General features: G+C 39.6%; 1 protein-coding gene across 2 annotated transcripts in view; it reads right to left on the reverse strand.

Annotated features, from left to right (window-relative positions):
- plcd1a (phospholipase C, delta 1a) overlaps window positions 1-19,341 on the reverse strand; it is a 146,673-nt gene that overhangs the window by 43,591 nt on the left and 83,741 nt on the right. For both annotated transcript variants that reach the window (XM_051929135.1, XM_028804204.2), the window contains exons 3-5: window positions 7,963-8,191; window positions 2,487-2,616; window positions 1,199-1,427 (exon numbers count right to left, since the gene is read on the reverse strand). In XM_051929135.1, coding sequence (XP_051785095.1) covers window positions 1,199-1,427; window positions 2,487-2,616; window positions 7,963-8,191 — 588 coding nt within the window. The remainder of the gene's footprint in view (window positions 1-1,198; window positions 1,428-2,486; window positions 2,617-7,962; window positions 8,192-19,341) is intronic.

Below are 19,341 nucleotides of genomic sequence, written 5' to 3' on the forward strand. Positions count from 1 at the left end.
GAACTAGTCATTAAGCCCGTTACAATAATGGGCGCTAGAACAGTAGTGCATAAACATTAGTAGGAACAGTCTATATTAAATGGCAAGGGACCTTGACCTCATTCTGTTTGTTGGTCGTATTTTTCTTTGTCTTTCAGCCTTTCTTTTGTTGATGTTTACTTGCTGAGCTGGCCGTTCTTCGTGGGCTGCCGCCGTGTAGTGTGTGTCTTTAATTTTCTGTGACAGTAATACTGTCTTGTACGTCCGCTGGCTTGTACGTCCGTAATATAACTTTAATTTTCTCTGGTGGCAATACAGGCGTGCGCGTCGGTAATATGCCTTTAATTTTCTCTGACCGTAATACTGGCTTGTATGTGGCTGTAATATGTGTCACTGCATTGTGTACCTTTAATTTCCTCTCACAGTAATACTGGCCTGTAACTTTCTCTGACAGTAATATCGTGCATTGCACCGTGCCCCGCGCATGCGCACTTCACCAGAAGAAACACACACACGGACACCTAGACGCACACGGGGATTTTATTAAAGAGGATTATATTATTTTCTTAATTAATGCAAGCATGTTTGAATTATTTTGCCTATGCCACCTACAAAACAGATGGTTCATGTGGCAAAATGTCCATTTGTGAACGAAGTTCCTGAATAAACATTCATCTCTTCTTTGTGCCTGAACTCTGATCCCTAGGACTATAAGGAGACTTTCACTGCTTTGCTTTAGTCCTCTTCGCTACTGATATCACCAATAGTTATTGTAAAAGAGGGACACGATAGAAAAAAAAATGTGTATTATAGGCTAATGGCTGGTGATCTTCAGCACATATGATAATATCAGCACCTTAGATGAGGGACTTGCAAACATTTCCTCTTACGTCTCTTATTCTATCAGGCTTCAATGGATAGTTAATGCTGCTGGGGTGACCTTTATCCACGCCAAAAGCCTAAACAGGGTTTGAAAAATCGATAAGAGGGGTATATGGGAAAAGCACTCAAAATATCCTAGTGTCAGAAAGCTTTCAGGCAATAGGAAGTCCCATTCTGTCACAACTCCCAAGATCTATCACATTTTTTCTGATGAGCATTCCAGTGCCAAAGGGATTGTGCACTAAAAGGACATGGCCAAACAGGCTTGAGCATACTAATTTCAAGGCAATAAAGTGAGTGAACTAAACAACCAGAGGACAACAGAGCCCATCCTCACCTATATCGTCAGGCTCATACATCTCGATGAGCAAGTGGGCCTTTTCCACTGTCACATTCTCATGCTGCTCAGTCTGCAAGAATTTCAGAAGATCATCAGTGCTCATAAGTTCCTCAGTCTCGGCGTATTTGTTAAAAATAACATCGATTTCTTCTCGCTTTGTTAAGAGCTTGTAGAATTCTTCAATTTCTGAATCCTCTAACATGTTTGACTTGGACTTGTCACATTTCTATACAAGGAAAAAGGAAAAATTAGTATTAATATGACATACCTGAAGGTGGGGGTTCTCTCTCTAAGCAAACCTCAGATTTTCTTTAACAAGTTTTATATATGAAAATGAAGGGTGGTGCTGAAAAACTAATTAGGAACCTTAAGAAAAAGGTATTTTTGTTGTTAGATATTTAAATGTGGCAAGCCATGTGAGGTGTCACAGTTTGCTCTAATCTCTTGTAAATTATACTACATGGGAACACAGGGAAAAATCTCAAGTCTCAAGTATAAGGGTCTCCAAATTCCCCTCATACTCCTTCAATGGTAAAAGCCAGAAGTCTGCCAAAAGTGAACCCTCCCAAGAAGGTCAAGGTGGCCAGTTTCTGAGGTCCGATATAAAGAACAGACAGGACTTCCTCTTCTGATCACGTGTTCCAGGATGACAGAATAAAAGGGCCAATGGGAAAAGGGCAAGTTGTTTATCATCTGGTTGCAGACCAGGAAGCAACTCCCCTCTGCAACACTTATAAAATCAGGCAAATCTGGGGCCAAGCCCAAAAGAAGAAGGAAGGCCAGAAGGAAAGTGTTTATTCCTCTTTGTAAATGGAACTGGATTAACAAATATGAAATCCCTCTCTTATATTTTATATGGTTACATTATGGTGATGTTTCAGGCCATCAGAGAGTGCTTTTGAATATCTGCTGTGTCTCTATTAAGGTGGCAGGGTACTTGGCCAAGCATAAATGTGTATGGTGTGATCTGATTTCTGCATGCCAAGGGAACTTCAACTGGAAGAGGTGTGAGGCCAGCAGGCATGTCATGAGAACATTGTGAACACATTTCATGAACTGCTGTGGTGTTTTGTTCTGGAGCTGGTACAGCAATCTGGGAGAAACTATACCAATTTGACATAGAAAGAGTTAGGAATCCAACCAGGCCAAGAGTTTTGGGAAGACAATGTAGCCCCAATAAATTAGCATGTAACAAAAAATATATAGGTAATTAAAAAACATCAAAGAAAAGAATGCCCCAGGTTGCCAAGCTGAGCCTCCCACCCACTGCGCCCCCCCCTCCTACCTCAAAAAGCTTCTTAGCATACAGGTCATCCACTTTTATGTTGACCTCCTGCAGGAAATGTTTAAGTTCTTTGAAGTTCATCTTGTTGTCGAAATTCGTATCAGATTTTCGGATGCAGCTGTGAATCCAGCTGTGGTTCTGACTTAAGGAAATAAGCTACACTTATGGTGGAGCACACGTCTCCTGCTGAGACTACCAGAAACTGACAAGGTAGCGCTCAGCCACTGTTAAAAATGACAGACTAATTCAATATATTATTAGGCAGCTGAATGGCAAGAATCACCTAAGGGTTGTTCTGCTAAAAAACTGAGCAGACAGAAAAACTGAAACACCCTTCTTCTTCTTCTTCCTCTTCTGTGTGGGCTTGATGTTTTGTAGGGACCAGGAAATCAAAAAAGATGTGGTCAGAAATCACAAAAGATGTCTAAACCCCAAGTCAAAGAGATTGTTACAGTGGACAACAAAACACAAAACTGAAAACCAAAGTTTAGCAAGAATGGCAAAAAATCACAACTGGAAGCACCAATAAAGATATGCACGTTACAAACAGGGTTTTTTTTTGTTTTTGTTTTGAATCCAAATCAATCACACAGAGTTACACATTGCACGGGTTTAAATTGTTTAAACTGTTACCGTTGTGTAACCAACGTCAAACGTTATGTCCTATGAGCCCTGCCTCTTTGCAGCTAGGGATGGAGTCCTAGAAACAAAGTTCACAAAATGATAACAGCCATAAAATAAACAAGATGGTGCCGAGAGACAGTAAAAAATAATACTAAAAAGATCTTAAAATAATAAATTATGTGAGAAATGTTCAAAAATAGAAGACAAAATTAAACATTGCTAAACTCTTGCTACTAGCTGTAAAAAAGCAGAAAATAATTATTAAGGGCGAAGGCTCAAAAGGACAGAAGTTGGAATCAAGGTCAGCAACCACGTACAGTGCTGTGAGCACCAGAGCACCAACTCTAACAAAATAGGCTGCACGTGAGGGAAATTAATACTCAAAAAAATTTAAGGCTGCCCACTTATTGGGTATGCATTATGCCACCTGGCACAGACCAACCCCATTTATTAGTGAGACCTCTGAAGCAGAAACTAAACTGTTGTGAAAACCCAATGGCCTGACACTTTCAAGATCACCAAAATCTGCTGATCCTCACTGCCATCCATTCTTTTCCTTGGCCTTGCTCAGACCATTTTAGATTTAGCACATAACAGTACCAGAATGCAGAAAGCTGCACTGGAAGGAAGTCACACTGGTAAATTAGGGTCATCGTGTGAGGGGTGTTGGGTTGGTTGACCCTGACTCACAATAGTCGACTTGATCAGCACACACCACAGGATTTTGGTCATTAAACTCTCCTCTGGGTGAGTTTAAACACATTATATTTTTTTCTACTTATGGCACACTCCTGTTTTGTTTTTTTTTTTCTCTCTTCCAGCAGACAGAAGTAAAACTTTGACTCACTTATAAAGTTTTGCAATAAAGCAAAGGAATGCTTTTCAATTAAAGATGTGTGCACAGCAGTAGCACTTGGACCTCCAGTACACAATGCTTCAAGTTGACTGCTACATATGAATGGAGTTCATTCAGATGTGTATTGGCTGATATTTATGGGAAACGTTACTAGTATGAGAACAATTTGGTTCAGCGTACAGGATAGTGCTGCTACATGAAATCTTGCATGGAGTTTGCTTGTTCTCCCTCACCTACTTGGTTTTTTCCCCACATTCCAAAAACGTGCCTGGCAATGATGCCTTGCAAATCTCTACTGACCATGACTGTGGGTGTGCATGAATAGACCATAGGATCGTCTGCATTACCGTTCAGTTCTGCATGAAATGAATAAACAAATGGTTCGTATGTGTCACATGAAGGACACCTCAGCACCTTACACCATAGGTTAGTAAGAATGAAGGCTTGAATGAAAAGTTGCCAGAAAACATGAGAAAAATGATTAAGCATGTCTTGAATTTGTCCTAGAGCAGGGCTCCTCATTTACGGTTCTGGAGGACAAGAGTGGCTGCAAGCTTTCATTCCAACCAGTTTCATAATTAGAAGCCAGGCCTAGCAGATAATAAAACTTGGGATTCAGTTGTATGGCTTTAATTATGCACTAATTCTTCCAAAACAAATCTTTATCACATTTTTATTTTTTTGTTTTCTGAGAACATTATCCATTATGTTTTGCGGTCCAGAACAAATTTTGGTCCTTCCCTTCTCTCCAAGTAGGAGTAAGACAGAGTACATGTGCATAAATGAAAGGGAAAGAGGTGGACTGCAAGTGGTGAAGACAGACAATTTTAAATACTTGGCTTCAACAGTCCAAAGCTGAAAGGGAAGCTCTATAAAATGGTAGTGAGACCAGATATGCTGTATGATATGGAGATGGTGGCACTGACAAAAATGAGGCAGAGCTGTAAGTGGCAGAGTGAAGATGCAGATTTTCATTCAGAGTAAAAAGGGTAGACAGGATTAGGAAAGAGTATATTAGAGGGACAACAAAGTTACGACATTTTGGTGAACAAGTGAGAGAGGCCAGATTGAGATGGTTTGGGCACATGCAGAGGAAAGATGAGGGGTACATGAGGAAAAGAATGTTGAGGATGGAACCACCTGACAAGAGGAAACGAGGAAGGCCAAAGAGGAGGTTTATGGATGCAGTGAGGGAGGACATGAAGGCAGTCGGTGTGGCATTTAAAATAATATAAAAGACAGGGATAGATGGAGATAAATGATCATGAAATGATTATGGCAACCCATGAATGGGAGCAGCCAAAGGAAGAAGAAGGTCCTTCCCCGTCCTTCTTTTGTCTGATTTATTTCAAAACATTTTATTAACAGATTCTTTATGATGCATATACACAAGTTTAAATAGAAGCACGTTTAGCTGGAAAGCTGGTCGTCCCCTTGTAATTTGTACCTCATTATTAACTTATGGCTGGTTAAGAAAACAGGCAACAACCAAAAACCAAATGCTACTGTTTAAAACTAAAATAGGCAATTAAGTGTTCTGAATCTTAACAAGTTAAAACTATAATTAGGCCCCAAAAAACATTGCTTTAGCAGAAACATGTGTTCTAATGAAGAAAATGGCAAAAAAAATACAAACTTGCAGCAACTATGGCCCTCCAGGGAGTAACTGATGAGCCCTAAAGCATCTGCTCTAAAGCCCAGCAGTCATACTGAGAAGCCTCATTTCTGGTCGGACATCAGTATAGATCATATTCTTTCAGCCACACCCCACAAGCTGTGACTACTGGTGAAGATAGGAACATAAGTGAAAAGTTGTTTGAAAAAAGTGTGCCTCCATGTCAAACTAACATAAGTGGGAGCTCAAGGCAGTGTGTAGGTGGGTGTAAAATGGACTCAGACAAAGGAAGTAAAAGGTAAAGTACTTTTACAGAATCAGGTGATGTTAAAAGTAGTGTCCCTCAGGGGTCAGTGTTGGGGATGCTGTTCCTTTTAATATAAATAAATGATTTGGATAAGAATATAATCAATAAGCTGGTTAAGGCTGAAGAGGACACCAAACCAGGTGAAAAGGCAGATAATGCAGAATAAGCTAAATTGTTACAGAGGAGCTTAGACAGCATACATGCTTGAGCAGATTTGTGGCAGATGAAATTTAATGTAAGTAAATGTAAAGTATTACATATAATAAGTAAAAATGTTAGATCTGAATAGACAATGGGAGGTCAGAAACTTGAAAATACCCACTATGAGAAGGGCATAGGGCCAAGAAGTCATAGTGGACTTCTCACTCTCTACAACCAAAACGTGTATAGAACCAATAAGGAAAGCTAATGGGATGTTAGGTTATATACCATGATGTGTGGAGTACAAGTCAAGGGAAGTTATGCTTTAAGTTATATAATGAGCTACCGAGGCCTCACCTGGAGGACTGCATGCAGTTTTGGTCTCCATATTACAAAAAAGACAAAGCACTGGAGAAAATCCAGAGGAAATGCTTCTAGGCTGACTCTAGGACTGAGAGGTATGAGCTATGAAGGAGCTGAACCTTTTCAGCTTAAGCAAAAGGAGGTTAGGTGGTGATAGAAAAGTTAAAAATTATGACTTAAATAAGTACATCACATCTCAGCTATTACTTTAATATAAATTCTACAACACGGGGACACTGCCAAGAAAACTGCAGGGCAGATCTTCCACAAATGCTACCAAGTTGTTCTTCACACATAGAAGTAAAGACACATGGAATAAATTACCAGGTGGTGTGGTGGAATGTAGGACTTTAGGGAACTTCAAATCTTGGCTAGGTATTATTTTAAACAATCTAGATAAGCAGGATAGACAAGCATATTGGGCTGAATTGCCTGTTCTCATCACAATTGTTCCAATGTTCTGTCATGCAAAAACTGTGGCTTGAGCATAGGAGAAATTTACAATAAAAGTCTGTGACAGGAGAAACCGGTCTACTTAAATTAAGAATGTGGCCGAAACTAACTTTTCAGACACAGATAGATTAGAAAATAGGAGAAATTCATGCAGTGTGAATGGGTGTCCTGTGATGAACTGGAGCCCCCATAGGGCTAGTTCAAACCTTGTACTCAATGCTGCCAGGATGGACTTCAGCGGCTTTCTGCCCTTGTTGGCTAGCATAAATTTGGACTTATGGAATGATAAATTGACTCTGAAATGGGCTCAGTGTATAAGTATGCATAAACATGCCCTGTAATTGTCTAGCACCATATATAGGATTACATCTCTTCTTCTGTCCAATGATACTTGGACAGATTTCAGTTCCATTCTGTCCTGTAAAGGAATAGGGGGGTTCAGAAAACAAATGAATAGGATTTAACAGACAGATAGATGAAATGGGTTGATTGACCTGGTGTGGGTAATTATGGCTGTGTGCAGGAATGACAACTCCGCCCAACAATGTTTAGTTGTCCCCCACACCATATAATAAACAAGTTTATTAAAAATGAACGGACAAATGCTTGTGCGATAAAGTGACCTACAGTCTGAAATGATGAAATCTGGAATGAATGAGCATTTTAATCAATTGGTACAAAAGAGTCAATAAACTAGTCAAAAAAAAGGGAAAAAATTACAAACTGTATTGAGAAATAGGTGTCTGATGGTCTCTAATGCTTGGTGTTTGGTAGAAAACTTTGCAACTTGCAGCTAAAATGACAGCACAAAGCCTACTGTGTGAGCTTGACAATATCAGTCAAAGGCACTGGAACACCCACAAATAGGAATAATAGCTCATTAATGTCACCAGACAGTTCAGTTACCCAACCAGAGAAAGCTCCCTACTAATATCTTCAGGATACCAAGTCACTAGAGGACCTTGCTTCAGTAACAGAAAACAGTTTAAATCTGGGTTAAAGAAGCTTCTTATCAATCACAGGAAAAGACCTCTTAAATACAAACTTGTAGTCTCAACTTGTGGACTCGACTGCAACTCTGTTGGGTGACCCCAGAAAGGGAAAACAAGAAGGATACTGTTCTAATTTTTGCTTGTTGCTCATATTGTTTGAAAACTTGATAAGTTTTTTCAAGCCCTCTGCCCACTGGCTTGCCTCCTCCTTGGAGCTGGCGATAAGGTCCAGATTCTTTCGATTTCCTTTAAAGATGATGGAAAAGCACTGCTCTTCTGGGACATCTTTGGCATATTTCTGCAAACCCTCAGAGTGACGGCCCAAGCGCACCTCCTGAACGTCTTCGATGGAAACTGGTAAAGAAAACAAACAATATGGGTGAACAAAAGGCACCATACCTCTTATCAGTGGACCCCTAGATAGTGCCAGTTTTCCCAGAGGCTGAGAAGCCAGCATGCGTGAGAAGAGACCGATAGTGCCGCCTTCACAGATATGGGGGAAGTCTGGCATGCACAGTGCGGAGATAATTCCACATTTCCTCTTTAGGTCTTCCAAAAGAAAAGTGTCTACTGCGTAGCACTGGGCTCCAAAGGCTTTGAACCTTCAGACTCAGATGTGCTATTCATGTTTCCTTTTACATTTTTTTGCCATCCTGAGTAACACTAAATATGCCTTAATTATTTACTATTAATACTCCTACTGTTAGTCAACAGTCAAAATGGATTCAGCCAGGGATGTCATGTTTTACTAATATGCTGGAATTCTATGAGGCAGTAACAAGAGAATACACTCAAAGATGTGCATACAATATTATTTATCTTGATTTTCAGAAGGCATTTGATAAGGACCACACGAGAGGGTAAACATCAAACTAAAAGAAGTGGGAGTTCTGCGTGATGTTTATAGATGGGTGCAGAATTGGCTGCTGTTTTTAATATGTGTAAATGATCTGGATAGGAATTTAAATAAAAGGTTGGTTAAATTTGCAAATGATGATAAACTAGGTGGAATGGCAGATAATGTAGAATCAGCTGAATCGTGACAAGGGGACTTGGACAGCCCACAGGCAGATTTGCAGCAGATGAAATTTAATGCAAGGAAATTTTAAGGTATTAAAACATAGCAAGTAAAAATGTTAGATTTGAATACACAATGGGAGGTACTGAAACTTGAAGGGACCCCTTATGAGAAGGATTTAGGAGTTGTAGTGAACATATCATGTTCCCGAAAGTGTACAAAATTCAGAGGTTAACAGAATGTTGGGTTACATAGCACGATTTGTAGAGTGTTAAGTCATAAGGAGGTTATGATGAAGCTTTACAACGCACAGTGTGCAGTTCTGGTCTTCATATTACAAAAATGCCTAACAGCACAAAAGAAAGTCCGGAGAAGAGCTACTAGGCTGAAACCAGGACTGAAAAGGAGTTCAGTGGAGATTACAGGGGGACATGATTGAAGTGTTTAAAATTATGAAAAACACGGTACAGTGGATCAATGAGAACACTGGGATACAGTAGGAAACTCATTAACAGTAAATTTCACACAAACATTAAAATGCTTTTCTTCACCCACAGTACCATAAACACATGTTGTAGACATTACATTAGACAATGTTGTAATGTAGTAGGACTTTAGGAACCTTCAAATCACGTCCTCGTGTTATTTTAGAAATATTAGATGGACAGGATTGGCGAGCTTTGTTGGGCTGAATGGCCTGTTCTCATCTCATCAAAATTGTTCTAATGTTCTAATTTGTGCCTCCTTCATTTCCCATGTGTTTACCTAATAATTTTCACTTTGCATATATCAAACAGAGTACAATAAATGGTGATATAAAAACAGGCACTTACTAAATGTTTTATTTTAGTGTATTACACAGTGCTTTAGTAAAGTTTTGTGATGAGCAAATTGAGATTTGTTACATAAAACCTAGTGCCTGAGAAAAACAAGAAAGACACTATATGAAACAAAATTTACTGATGCGTTTTAGTGAATGTGATGGAATGCAATGGCACAGCGGTCTGCCACAGAGCTCCAGAGGCCTTGGATTTAAATGCCAGCCTATTCTGTTTGTGCAGAGATTAGACATTCTGCCTGAGCATTCATGGGATTTTCTCTGGGAATTCTAGTACTTCTCTAAAATTCCAAGTTACTGTATTTAGTAATTCTAAATTGGCCAATACTTTCAAAATCTGGTTGCATTTAATGTTGTCATTTTTCAATAGTTTGTTATTGATTTTTATCATTATTTTCTTGTTGAACTTCACTTGCTGATAATGTTACAAGCTTCACTGTTGTTAAAAGAGACATTGGCCATTTTTCAAGTCAAATGTATTTCTTTATTAACATGGTATAAATGAATTTGCAACATAATACTGTGTCCTAAAGTTAAGCATTTTCTATACATTTTAAAAAATACATCCTCTGTCCTGGCATTTGATAATGGAAGCCACAGGGCAAGGGGTGCAACTGGAAAACAAACACCAAAAAAAAAAAAAACTTAAAAAATATGTGTCTATTTTTCAAGCCAAGAAAGTTATGGAACATTGATCCACATCAAGATTACACAGATATTGTAAAATAAACTCTCAAAAAAAAACAACAATATTATGAGATTCAGCCATTTTAAAAGAACACTAGCTGTGTACTCTGCCTCAGTGCTTGTCTTCATCTGCAACAACTTTTCACCTCACAGGGGTCTGGTTTACTCTCAAAAGACAAAATCACACCCATCTTTTCCTACCACATGCTGCTTGGTATTTTGTTGATTTACTTCTGTATTTATGTGAGAATTCATCACACAATGGCCGCTGCTACCACACAAGCAAACAGAAAACATCATATTCTCAGGATAAAAAAAGTATCAGTAATATCCGATAACGCGATTATTTCCAGATTGTTGTGAGACAGCGTCTCCAGGCATTATTGTGAGAGAAAACTGGGAGATAATAACACGAGACGATGAACATAGATAGGGTGGCCCAGGTCTGAAATGGAGATCATAAAGAAACATATGCAAAAGGAAACAAGCAAACAAAAAAATCAAAGTTAAAGACTGAATGGAGACCAACAACTGAAATGAAATATAGCATTTGGTCTACTTAAATTACAAACAGTAAAAAATGCTGAAGTTCATTCACACCGAGGGATCCCATAACAGAGAACTGCCGCCATATTTATAGCGTAACAAATGCGCATGTCACAATTGTACCAATCGCAGTCGTGTGACATGCCTCCCATGACACACGGAAATGAAATGAAATAAAAATCTTCCAAAAATCTGACTTAACTTGATATAAAACTAGCAAAGACACAAACCCCACAAATAAAAGGCACAATTGCCACACAGGTCCCTTTTCATGTTACAAACACGCATCGGAAACACGGAAATTCAGTAAGTTTGTTTGGCTGGGACGCCTCCACACTGGGAGGACTGGGGGAGAAGGCGTGGACGGAGTGTTACCTCCCTTGGGATGTTAGATGGCAACCCCCCTGGGTTGTAGCGGTGTCTCAAGACTCCCGCAGGGCTTCATGGGATTTGGAGTTCGATGCAGCCCTGTTGGGATCCACAGGTGGCACCAGGGAGTGCTGCAGCAAGAGTTGCTTATAGGCAGTTCTTCTGCCACACCCGGACGTGCTGCCAGACATGCTTAATCAAGCACTTCTGGGTGAACTATATAAGGGACCAGCAGACACCACTCCGGGAGCCAGAGTCGGGAGGAGAGGGACTAAACTTGCCAGAGAGGAGTAGGGGAGAAAGGAAAAAAAGAAAAGTGTGTGTTTCAGTGCTTATTGGGACTGTGTTGTGCCTGTGGGAAACGGGGAAGGCGTTTCCCACGTGGTGAAAAATAAATAAAAATTTGTTTTACAAGTGTGTCTCCTGTGTCTGTCTGTCTGCCAGGTCAGGCATTGATATAGCACCTTTCTGTTACAATGCATACATAACATGTTTATGAAAAAATATCTTCTACTTGAGAAATACCATACTCATCTTTTAAGACATTATGCTACATGCCACCATGGTGGCTGCATTATTCAAAGTAAGGTCAGATGCTGAACTAAAATGTTGTTTTAAGAGTAGAAGGCAGACTCATTCATAAAATAAAAATTACTTGTGCAACAAAACTGGAGAGAATGTCTAACTTTGACAGACATTGCAGTGTGGTGTAGTGGTTAAGGCATTGGTCTTCAAACCATGACGTAGTGGGTTCAAATCCTGCTACAGACACTGTGCAACCTTGAGCACCTTACTTGTCCTGCTATAATGGAAAAACCAAAAGAAATGTAACTAATAGTGTCACAAATGTTGAGAAAAGCCAAGCAAAATGACACCTTTTATTGGCTAACTAAAAGATTATGATGTTACAAGCTCACTTTTATATGAAGATTAGTTAGCCAATAAAAGTTAGCCAATAAAAGGTGTCATTTTGCTTGGCTTTTCTCTACATTCACAATGGCTAACACGGTACAACACCCCTGTCACAAATGTTGTAAGTCACCTTGGATAAAGGTGTCAGCCAAATAAGTAAAAAACCATGAGGTAGTGGGTTCAAATCCTACTGCTACTGACACTGCGCAACCTTGAGTAAGTTACTTGTCCTGCTATAATGGAGAAACCAAAAGAAATGGAGAAACCAAAAGAAATGTAACTAATTGTGTCACAAATGTTGTAAGTCGCCTTGGATAAAGGTGTCAGCCAAATAAGTAAATGTATTGGACCTTCTGGTGTTTCATTTTACCCTTGTGGTCATGATAGTCATCCTTGATTATTCCAATGAAACAGGCCAGAACTCTTCCTAAATCCCCTTACAAAAAGTCACAGCCTCTTACTATACACTTTATTGTGAAAAATCCCAAACGATCACAATAGATGTGTGTAAACAAGAATGTCCAGGAATGGGTTCCTGTTTTGCTTCCAATTCCAACAAAGAGATGTTCCGGCTCTTAAAACGTTCAACTGAGTTGGAACAGACTTACAAAATTGATAAATGGTTAGTGTGGATGAAAGACAGAAAGACACCTGATACACTGCTCATCACGTACAATTGTGCTGCAAGTTTGTGGGTCACGTAGGAAAGGGATTCCAGCACAAAGCATCCAAGAAAAGTAAGTTGTGGAAGTCTTCAGTATCTTCTTCTCACATTCATGAGCTTTCAAGACACATTAAAGGTCTGTGGTCTTAACTCCAATTGTGAAATGCTCATCACGTACAATTGTGCTGCAAGTTTGTGGGTCACGTGGGAAAGGGATTCCAGCAAAAAGCATCCAAGAAAAGTAAGTTGTGGCAGTCTTCAGTATCTTCTTCTCACATTTATGAGCTTTCAAAAGACACATTAAAGGTCTGTGGTCTTAACTCCAATTGTGAAAAGTTCTCGTGACTCTAGTAAGGTACATTTTCCTGGCAGTATCAAGATCTACCTTTCCTCTCTGCCTGCACTGTAAAACTGGCTCATTCCGAAAAACTGTCAGCATCCTTAATTCTACTCCTCCATCCATATTGAACTGCCTTATCCAGTTCTGAGTTTCTAGATGATGAAAGCACAAAGTGTAAGGTGGGAAAGATCTGCGCACAAGGTGCCAGTCTAACCCAAGACTGACACACACTACATGTGTCACTTTTACCTCCCAACACGTCAGTATTCTTACACAGGTAAGCTGCTGCAACTTTGGTAGGGTGCAATAAGAATGGCAAAGAGAGAGGAGACAATAGTTGGAAAAGAGAGGCTCAGTGGTAAAAGGCTTTGGGTGCAAAGTACGAGAATGTAGGTGAAAATCTCTGCTGTACTTGGATTAAAATTGAAAAGTCAGAAATGTGAGGAGATCAACCAGGCTCATTTGGGCATTAACATCAGGTTTTTTGTTTTTTTTTTAAGTAGTCAGGATAGAAATCCAACTCCATAACTTGATCATTTATTCAACAGTCCCATTTCTATATGTGTCATGAGCTATTTCCTACCTTCTTTCTATGTTGAATTCACCTCTCTTAAAATCTATAGGCATCCCTCAGTAGACAATTAACAAACAGCTAATTCTGGCAATATTTAATGGACTCAGAGTTTAAATCTCTGCTGGCACGGAACTACACTTGTAAAATAAAAGAGGTAGGACTGAAACATCATTCATCTATTTGTTCATCCACATTTTAGCTGCTCTTTTTCAGGGATATGGAGCACATCATCAGAAAGCAAGGAACTGGTTACAGGATTAACAGAGCAAGTTCAAAGTACACATTGCCAGAGTTCAGCTGAGCCTGGCAGGCATCCTGAAGTTGTGTTAAAGACCAAGTAAGTAAAGGAAAGGGCAGGGAGCTCCACCACCTCTGACTTGCAGGGTACACCAGCTGTTAGCATGTGAATAATGCAAGGAAACTGGCTCGAATTACTGTTAGTCTAGCATATCTCAGCAAACTTCCTTTCAATGAAAGAAAAGTCTCTAAGCAGGTTCTAGGAGGTGCTTCATGTGAGCTCATGATTCAAATGGCTCTAAAAGGAACTGGCAGGCTCCAGATAGTCTCACATCAGGCCCGGTTTAGAGGTTGAGATGGGCATCTGCTTCAGGGGAAACAGCGTAATCAACCAACTAACTGAGACTGAACACATCCATCTGGTTTTAAACCCAACTGGTCTTGCCGAGAGTATGTGAGGTGGCAGAAACTCTTGCCCATCTTGGACTGCCAATACTGATGCTCTGTGCAAGAGAGGACAGAGCCCACTATACTTCCTTAGAAGGCTGGCGCCCTTCAACATCTGCAATAAGATGATGCAGATGTTCTATCAGACGGTTGTGGCGAGCGCCCTCTTCTACGCGGTGGTGTGCTGGGGAGGCAGCATAAAGAAGAGGGACGCCTCATGCCTGGACAAACTAGTGAGGAAGGCAGGCTCTATTGTAGGCACGGAGTTGGACAGTTTGACATCTGTGGTGGAGCAATGGGCGCTGAGCAGGCTCCTGTCAATCATGGAGATTCCACTGCACCCACTGAACAGTATCATCTCCAGACAGAGGAGCAGGTTCAGCGACAGACAGCTGTTACTGTCCTGCTCCACTGACAGACGGAGGAGATCGTTCCTCCCCCACACTATGCGACTCTTCAATTCCACTCTTATTAATATTGTTTTTATCAGTATGCTGCTGCTAGAGTATGTGAATTACCCCTTGGGGATTAATAAAGTATCTATCTATCTATCTATCTATCTATCTATCTATCTATGTCTTATTAAAATGACACATACTAACCAACTTACTCTCACTGGCTCACAATTACATGTCTTTGGACTGAATGAGGAAAACAAGCTAATAAGCACCTCAAAGTTCACTTTCATGGCAGTCTAACTGTTGTAAACTGGACCATTTTAATCATGTTATATTCAAAGCTGAGCTGCAGTTCATGACAGTCACCTCCGAGATCCACCCGAGCGTCACACACAAGAGATAATATTCAGTTTTCCAGCCTTGGAATTTGCCAGACAATGAAGGTTCAGAGATCCTCAAATGCTTGTTTTAACAGGCAGATGTGGCACCATTGTGCTCTTACGCTCACCCTATAATTAAATCACCGGTCTGGAAGATACATAAGAATAGATGGACTTAAATAGAAGCAGGATGTTGAAATACTCTTCATTGCTTACCAGGAATGCACCAGTCAGCTGCAGTAATATGGTAGTCCAGCCATGCCAACATGAGGGTCTCTAACTGAAGACCGGCTATGGCTTGATGTTTTAGAAGCAGAGAAAAGTTACTAGGGAATAGAAGAGCTGGACAGACTTGGGAGGTACCTGGGAGACCCTCAATATTTCATATAAAAAATTGAATAATGGATGATCTGTGACTGGAATGGCTTTACACTTAAAAACAAGTGACACAGCACCACAAACTGCCTTTGAATGAATGAATATTTTGAAGGCACACATCTGGAATGGTACAAGAGCCGGCTGTAGCAAACACAATGTAGCAAGGAGTGGTAAATCAGTCTAATATTGTCTTAAGATTTTTTTAATTATTTTGTTCAGAGCTTGGAGATTCTGAATAATGTGATATCCTCTAGGAGAAGTTTTGACCTGCGGTGGGCTGGCGCCCTGCCTGGGATTTGTTCCTGCCTTGCACCCTGTGCTGGCTGGGATTGGCTCCAGCAGACCCCCGTGACCCTGTGTTAGGATATAGCGGGTTGGACAATGACTGACTGACAGACAAGTTTTGACTTTATGATCTTATGTATGCACAGTAACATCGAAACCTTACGTAACAAGCAACGATGATGTTGCAATAAATGTGGCCATTGCCAATAAAGAACTACAATAAGAATGGAGCAGCAAACACCAGACAACAATAAATATTAGTTAGAAATCCCCAGTCTGGCAAAACAAAAAAACAAATCTTTCAGAGTAACTGTGCAAGTACCAAAGCCAAAATTCATAGCACCAAACATATTCTTGCCCACGCCATTCCCACAGGAGAGAGGCCACTAATTCCCATAATATTCTATCTAAAATTCTTTAGTGATTATTAATTAATGAAAAGCAATAACAGAACAAGAGAAATGGACCAACCACATTGATGTCTGAGAGGCCTTTCCTACATGGCTCAGGCGACCCAGTATCAACTGAAAATAGCCCAGTGAGGCTTGTTGAATATTTACAAAAAACAAAGAAGCAGTTCTTCACACCAAGTATCATGGGGCTTCTGGAACACCATCTGAAGGTGTATACTTGAAGCAGAAACCCTGAAAATATTTTAAAAAGTAAATGAATGAGCTATTGGGATAGCTAAGTTATTGCCTAACCAAATTTAAGTTTAAAATTACACTCATAATATAGACACACGTATGTACAGAGAAAATTATTAACAACATAAAAATATCAATAACATTTCACTTTAACACAAAGCCATTGTCACACAAATGCGAGTTGCAACCTATGGACTCAAAAGATGGCAATACCATGCCTAATACTAAACTATTCACTCTTTTTCCTGCAGACTACTTGAGGGAAATCTCACCTCAGCCTGTCAACATCACTTCCAGTTCCAGGCCCAATGATATCACTTCCGGTTCTAGACCTAATAACATCAACTCCTTCTGAACCACCTAAAAAAATGCCATCTTGTTCCTATTAATTCTGTCTTGAACTCAGTCTGTAATGACCTTTGGATAGCTGATTTTTGCATCTGTTTCAAGTATACGGGGTGGCTACCCCAAACCTTTTTCTGTCTCGCAGTTTTCTTTTCACACCATAAATCTATACTAATAAAAGGCAAAGCCCTCACTGACTCACTGACTGACTGACCGACTGACTGACTGACTCACTCATCACTAATTCTCCAACTTCCCGTGTAGGTAGAAGTCTGAAATTTGGCAGGCTCATTCCTTACAGCTTACTTACAAAAGTTAGGCAGGTTTTATTTCGAAATTCTATGCGTAATGGTCATAACTGGAACCTGTTTGACTGACTCACTCATCACTAATTCTCCAACTTCCCGTGTAGGTAGAAGTCTGAAATTTGGCAGGCTCATTCCTTACAGCTTACTTACAAAAGTTAGGCAGGTTTTATTTCGAAATTCTACGCGTAATGGTCATAACTGGAACCTGTTTTGACTGACTCATTCATCACTAATTCTCCAACTTCCCGTGTAGGTAGAAGGCTGAAATTTGGCAGGCTCATTCCTTACAGCTTACTTACAAAAGTTAGGCAGGTTTCATTTCGAAATTCTACGTGTAATGGTCATAACTGGAACCTGTTTTTTGTCCATATACTCTAATGGAGGAGGCGGAGTCACGTATCGCATCATCACGTATTACGCCTCCTACGTAATCACGTGAACTGAAAACGAGGAAGACATTTACAGCACAAGTCAAAAGCGGGAACGAAGGTAAATGACGTTAATTGTTGACTATCTTTTAATACTGTGTACTTGTTGAGTGTCTTTTAATACTGTGTAAGCCATACATATTAACACATATGCAATTAAAACGTGTGCATTTACGGGGGTGATTTCTCAGGCTTAAAAGCTCGCCTTTTATTAAAAAGGTAAATGCAAACTCTTTTCATTCTGAAGGGCACAAACCACGTTAGATTTCAGCCGTTAAACGCGCAAAAATGTCAGTACCACCAGATAAATAAGCGCAGCATATTATCAGTTGTATTGTATGCTTACAATACATATAGAAATGTGTTAATCGTTAACTAATATTATGGGAGGGTGTTTTTCGACTCGCGCTTTGATTTAAAACGATGCATGTCTTGGTGGGTTTGCGTAGCTTATTGTCAATATCTTTACAGCTCTTTTTAAGACTTAATTTAAAAAGGTTTTCTTTTCTTCTTAATAAAAATTTAAAAAGCAGTACTTCGCCGGTGCGAAGCGCTCACTTCACTCCCTTACGGAATCGAACCTCGGACGTCAGCGCTAGAGGCTAAGCCCCTAAAATTGCGCCACGGCGTGTTGGTTCGTTTATTTGACAGCATGTAGATCGGGGTAATTACATTCACGGCATTCGTAGTCTGATTCACAATCTGATTGTATGGGTGGTTACATACCAGGTAACGCTATGGTTAGCCAGCAAGTCATCTCGAAGTGATCACTCGAGTGAACGCAGCTTCACAAAAAAACAGATCCTTAACAAACTGTTATTGGTATATTTTCCCTCAATTTTAAAAGGTTTTCTTTTCTCTTAATAAAAATTTAAAAGCAGTACTTTCGCCGGTGCGAAGCACGGGGATTTGAGCGACTGACGCATACAGACATATTCATGAGTGCAGGTACTTCGGAAAGAAAGCACCGTGTAAACCTAAACTTTAAATTAAGTTCATAGACCTACAAAAGGTTGCCATTGATTTGAGGCAAGATTGCTTTTCTCATGTACAACTATACGTTGCATTCTTAACAGTAAGCTTGCACGGCTTGGTCATATTACAACCTGAGTGCTGAACTGACAACGTCGTATAAAAACAGAACTATAACAATCGTAATAAACAAACAAAAAAAAAAGCGAAGAACCCTTGGATTTAATAAAAAGGCTCTTTCCTTGGCGAAGCAAGGAAAAAGGAAGACCTTATATGGCGTTCGTTTATAAAACAGCGAAAAAGCTGTGTTAAGGCTGCTTCACAAAAAAACAGATCCTTAACAAATTACTATTGGGATATTTTCCCTCAATTTAAAAAGCTTTTCTTCTTCATAAAAATTTAAAAGCAGTACTTCGTGGGGATTTAGATATATATATATATATATATATATATATATATATATATATATATATATATATACAGAGAGAGAGATATATATATATATATATATATATATATATAGATATATATAGATATACATATATAGATATAGATATATATAGATATAGCAAAATACCCGCGCTTCGTAGCGGAGAAGTAGTGTGTTAAAGAGGTTATGAAAAAGTAAAGCAAACAGTTTTAAAATAACGTAACATGATTGTCAAAGTAATTGTGTTGTCATTGTTATGAGTGTTGCTTGTCATAATATATATATATATATATAAAATATC

The sequence above is a fragment of the Erpetoichthys calabaricus genome, chromosome 6, assembly GCF_900747795.2.
Source record: "Erpetoichthys calabaricus chromosome 6, fErpCal1.3, whole genome shotgun sequence".
In the NCBI taxonomy this organism is placed as follows: Eukaryota; Metazoa; Chordata; class Cladistia; order Polypteriformes; family Polypteridae; genus Erpetoichthys; species Erpetoichthys calabaricus.